Source organism: Echinococcus granulosus (genome assembly GCF_000524195.1).
Source record: "Echinococcus granulosus chromosome Unknown EG_S00004, whole genome shotgun sequence".
Classification (NCBI taxonomy): Eukaryota; Metazoa; Platyhelminthes; class Cestoda; order Cyclophyllidea; family Taeniidae; genus Echinococcus; species Echinococcus granulosus.
The window spans coordinates 88577-93524 of record NW_020170384.1 but is presented as its reverse complement, the minus strand read 5'-3'; the positions used below and the strand labels follow the sequence as shown (position 1 = coordinate 93524).

Genomic DNA, 4948 nt, shown 5'->3' with positions numbered 1-4948 from the left:
TTTCCCCCGTGTCGACAAATTCGGACCATAGATTGTTAACTAAGAAGTCGGTGTATTATAAGAGTGATGTTTGTTTCTAAAGTTCACGACATTCGCGTAGGCAGTGGACAAAGTTGGATGTATGCGTTTGCAAATTCTTACTTTTTAGGAAAAGTGCAAGTGGTGCCTAACTTAGCTATTAACAGTTGACTACAAAATGGAGGTGGCATGACCAGAAGAGAGCTGTTTAGTTTTTCACTCGATGTTCTCTTCATCGACCTCCTTGACGGCATTCAGAGTGTGATGGCCACAGCCGCGTTCTGCAAGTGATTTTGCTGAGTTTGAGGAGTCCATGGTGTTTTCTGCCCATTCGCCGGCATCATTATTGTTGTTTAAGTCAATAACGTCATAATCTGGTACCTGTTGATCCGATTCGGTGGTCTGATCATTCTCTTCAGGTTTTGGTAAATTCTTTGAGGCTTCCAAACACACGTTCACTTCTTGTGACGTAACAACATCGCTATCTAGGGTAGCATAGTGATTTTCGGTACAATATACGCTTCTGAAAACTAACGACCGCAAAAACAGTAAACTACTTATCCTGCTTCTGAGTGGATGTGTTGCAATTATTTCATTTGGGAGTCGTACCATGTATCATTATTTCAACAGTGACTACAAGCATTGATTCGTAGAGTTTACACAAAATTCTTCACCGGATGATTCAACATGAGATTGGTACACTTTTGTTTGGATCCGTTTTCTAACCTGCCAGCTCAAAATATAAAACTCATGTAAATGCTTACGGATGTATTAACTGATTTACTTTGGAATTAGCCTCCACAGATGCACAACTTTTCACTATACACATGAAAGGTATAACTTTCACGGACGAGTATATACCCCACTCTTCGTCTAAAAATTTTCAAGCATTAAGATGATGTATTGGTGACATACTTCCTGAATATTCTAGCAGATAATTTGACTGGAAATATTTTATGCCGCGACTGAGGGGCCAAAATATACAGGTATTTTAGCAATAATTGCGTTAAAATATAGTTGTGCTTTGCAAGTTCTCCATTACCACCAGTGGGAGTAAATTTAAAAGTCCGTATTGGCAAAAATTAGCTTTCGGGAGACATGAGAATCAAAATAAAGTAGGGTTGGTGTTACCGTTTTCACTGGTTCCTGTGCTTATTGATTCACTTTCTCCCGCATCATCATTTCTTTGAGTCTGCTGTGGAATAAAACGAAGAATTTACTAACACGTATAACGAGGTAACTTAGCAAGTCTTCCAACTTTGCTCATTTTTGCATAATGTGATTAAAAGGCAACATTTTGCAAATGTTTACGATAGCGACTGAAGCATGAAGAATTATAGGAGACAGACACTGCCGTCTACTACAGTTGGAGCGTCACCCGTGTGGCTTGGAGGTTGCTTAGCAAATTTCTCAAAGCGACGACTGATTCCACATTTCCTCATGGCTAAGGCCTGAAATTAGGTGCGAAAACAAGAATTAATGTAAGATGAGTAGTAAATTACCTAGAAGGATTGTGAATGATCCGGGCATGATAGTAGGAAGTAATCATTAGCTCCATTTACACTTCTAAATTTGTACAGGACCAGCTAACCACAATTATTGGCGATACCGCTTACTATGGTTAAGGACTTATAAGCTGTTTGGTAAAGTAACAAAGCGGGTTTAGCAAATGATTTGGATTAGGTTTACAATTAAATTTCATTTGGTAATTGCATAACCTTTTAGTTGGATTTAGCCACTTTGATCAATTTGAAGTTCGCTTTGCCTCAAATGGATGATGGTAAAGTGCGTGAGCTAAAATTCAATTTAAAACTTATCCCCTTGGTACGGTGAGAGAGGAGCAAAAATATGCCTGATGCTGTTCGACGTGATAAAGTAGTGGCAGAAGTATTTTCACAAGACAGAATCGTATCGAAATAAATCATTCCCAGCAGAAGGTTAATTCTAGTCACAAACCTAGGCATAAACGAAACGTTAAGAAAGTTTAGCCTATTGGAACAACCACGCAGCTTTTTATTTCTTATGTGATTAAAGAGTATTTCCCAAAAAATACATTCGAGCTTATCTAAGTGGAAATAAGGGTAGCCCCAAAGTTTATAGCATTTCTTCGTAATAAATAAGGTATCTCTGTTAATGATCATCAGCAATTGCATCCAGTCAAGCATTTTAAAAAACAGTTTTGGTAAACGTAATTATCCTCAAATTTTGCATACCTTAAGATGCTTCTGCTCAGCCCTCTCCAGCTTTTCATTCAACTCTTCAGCGGTTAGTTTTGGAGCCCTCGGAAGTGGCTCGAGGCGCTATATATAAAACAGTCTTTAATGCAAGGGCAAATTACTTTAAGACGTTTGGGTAATGGTCTCTTTGAGTTGTCTAAGCACGTGTCCAGTTCTCCGTCTAGATTTATTTCAAAGACGACGTATCCCTTTTTGGCTATTATGCCATCAGCACCACCAAAACCATCGCACCTCTGAACCGGATCCTGTGTAATGGTTTTTGATGCACCCTCAGCAGCAGGAGTATCCTCCACTTTAGTGGTCATTTCAGGCTTATTTGTCTCAATTTTGTTAGTGACTTCCTTTCCGTCTTCATCCTCTGCAACCGGAGGGAGTGCGACAAGTTCCACATTTTTGATAGTGGCCTCGTCCAAAACGACATCTGCCGCCTTCCGGTTGTGAAGCACGGTCATGTCATTTATAACTGCCTCTGGAGCCGATGCTGAACAACCCATGCTTGTAATTCGGCTTGATATGCACCTGTTCAAGGCAGCCTCAGGGCAGAACTCTGCCAATGCCAGAGTATTGATTGAGGCAGGGTTCAAATGAAAGTGTTCCATCGCTGCCGCTCGCACGCGGCAAGCAGATGATAAAAAGGCGCTCCGTAAACAACTAAAAAGGCATCTTAGGGAGTTCAGCTTACGTAGAATATTGTTTGGTTCATACTGTCCAGTGTTGTACGACAAGTGTGGAAATGACAAAACGTGGTGCAAAGAATAGGCGAGGTGTGATAATTTCTGACAAATCATTACCACTTTATTCCGGGATCTAGAATACAGCCAAATAATTCGAAAATTGCCTTGAGTATTCAAAACAGAACTCCAGCGTAGTCCCTAGTTAAACCCAAAAGATGGTCCTAACATGCGATTTAATTCTCGTATGGCAAATGCTTCCGGCTTTTTGCAACAGGAATGCTAACCGTTAAATTTAAGCATTGGTGGTGAAAACATAACGAGTTTTCACAGAAGAGAGAAAGCTAAAGCAAAAAGTCAAGAACAGTAGTGCTGGGCTTTGCTTCCCCTTTTTGGTTGTTTTAGGTTACCTATTCTGGAAGAAATTGGTCCAAATCGGGAGTAATGCACATTGTTCAGTAATGACCACGTTTTCGCCCATACTAGGCAAATGTATTCATGCAGTATATAGCAAAGTGTTTCTATTGCTTCACGTAAGCAGAGTTTTTTTTTTAAATCGAGTGATTAATTTAAGATCAGTGAAAAGAACAGCAGTTTTTGGCAGTACTTTAAAATAGGATTATTTCCCTATCAATATCATCATCTTGAACGAAAATTGCTGATGCTGAAATTGAGTAAATTAGCTTAAATTTGGTTTTAGATTAAAAGCAAAGGCCTTATCTGAGATGACTCGCTTGTGTTCGTAAAAAAAGATTTAACAAAGTGTTGGAGCAAAATCAGTAAAAATAGGTACAAATAAAAAAGCGTCCAGAGGATATTCCGGGTTAGCATTGCATGGTATGATTCTCCTGGTGATGCTTTTAAACCTCGAAAACTATTCTTATTAGTTGTGGTGAATATTTAGGAGAAAAAACCAGATTTTTCTACATTATCTGGTGATTTTGTATGAATTCTCACTGCTGCGACAGATTGGCTTCATCATACTTCTTAGACCTGTCGGAACGAACCGTTGATATCCTTTTTTAGAGATTCGGGGTCAATTACCCTATTCCTGGAAAACAATTCCTTTAGACATGCGTTACTTAAACGAGGACGTACTACCTTGGTCTCTGCAGGTGGATACCTGCCCTATTTTAATTGTATTCTGCCCACATTCCCATCTTATCAACAAATTTTACTGGTGACTGCAAAGTTATTTTTAAATCCGATCATTCCAAATACTGACCGGCTGTAAATAGGTTTCTATAAACACCAATGAGGACGAAAATTACATGCTCAGTTATATGTATTGAAGAAACTGTTTAAACGAAGTGTATTGCCACAAAATGGCGTCTACATAGTTGCCAAATCCTCCATACAGGACATCACATGACTGATGAAGAAAAATTCATAAAAGGCTTCAGTGGATATGAAAATGGTGCCTTTGATTTGAAGCAGGGCAAGAAAACCAAATCTTTGATTGAGACCAAGCCAATAAATTAAGGGATTATTGTGAGTTACTGAAAACATTTAAGCGGATTGAACATGTATTGAATCGCGGGAAACTGGCTAGCAAGTATGATAGAGGAGGTCATCGGCATTCAAGCGATGCATAAGGGGACAGAACAAAATTTAACAAACTAGTCGAAACCGGTATTGCTTGCATGCAGAATTAGCCAAATTCAAAGTTATCGTCGATATGCACCATCGAAAATGGCGCATGGGGGGATTGAAAAGGCTGAAAACTGATGTATAGCTGACGCTACACTCATTCATGCAATTACGTACTTGAGAATTTTCCATCCCAAAAAAGTCCTATGTTTGTACTATTTCCCGCCGTTCATAATATGGAAGCCTTATGAGGAATTCTCCTACTTGATATTTTTGCCAGCGCAAGAAAGTTGTTCTATTTAAGCAAATGCATAAAATAAAGGCGCAGAACAGAGCACATAACTAAAAAAAGTGGTTAACTTTGCATTAGTTGTTTAATATGCAATGGTTTTCGTCCATTTCTGCAGGTCCGTGGACGGTCTATACGTTTGA

At 39.1% G+C, this 4948-nt stretch overlaps 1 protein-coding gene across 1 annotated transcript; it reads right to left on the bottom strand. All coding sequences in view use genetic code 11, as the record gives it.

Moving 5' to 3' along the window:
• Nucleotides 1-234: 234 nt before the first annotated feature.
• On the bottom strand, nucleotides 235-2854 carry EGR_01011 (hypothetical protein; the record flags this gene model as incomplete). The annotated part of the gene is made up of 5 exons (XM_024490260.1): nucleotides 235-503; nucleotides 1150-1213; nucleotides 1368-1469; nucleotides 2232-2318; nucleotides 2357-2854. 5 exons carry the CDS (start codon nucleotides 2852-2854, stop codon nucleotides 235-237), a joined length of 1020 nt encoding a protein of 339 aa, XP_024355079.1.
• Nucleotides 2855-4948: the final 2094 nt, after the last annotated feature.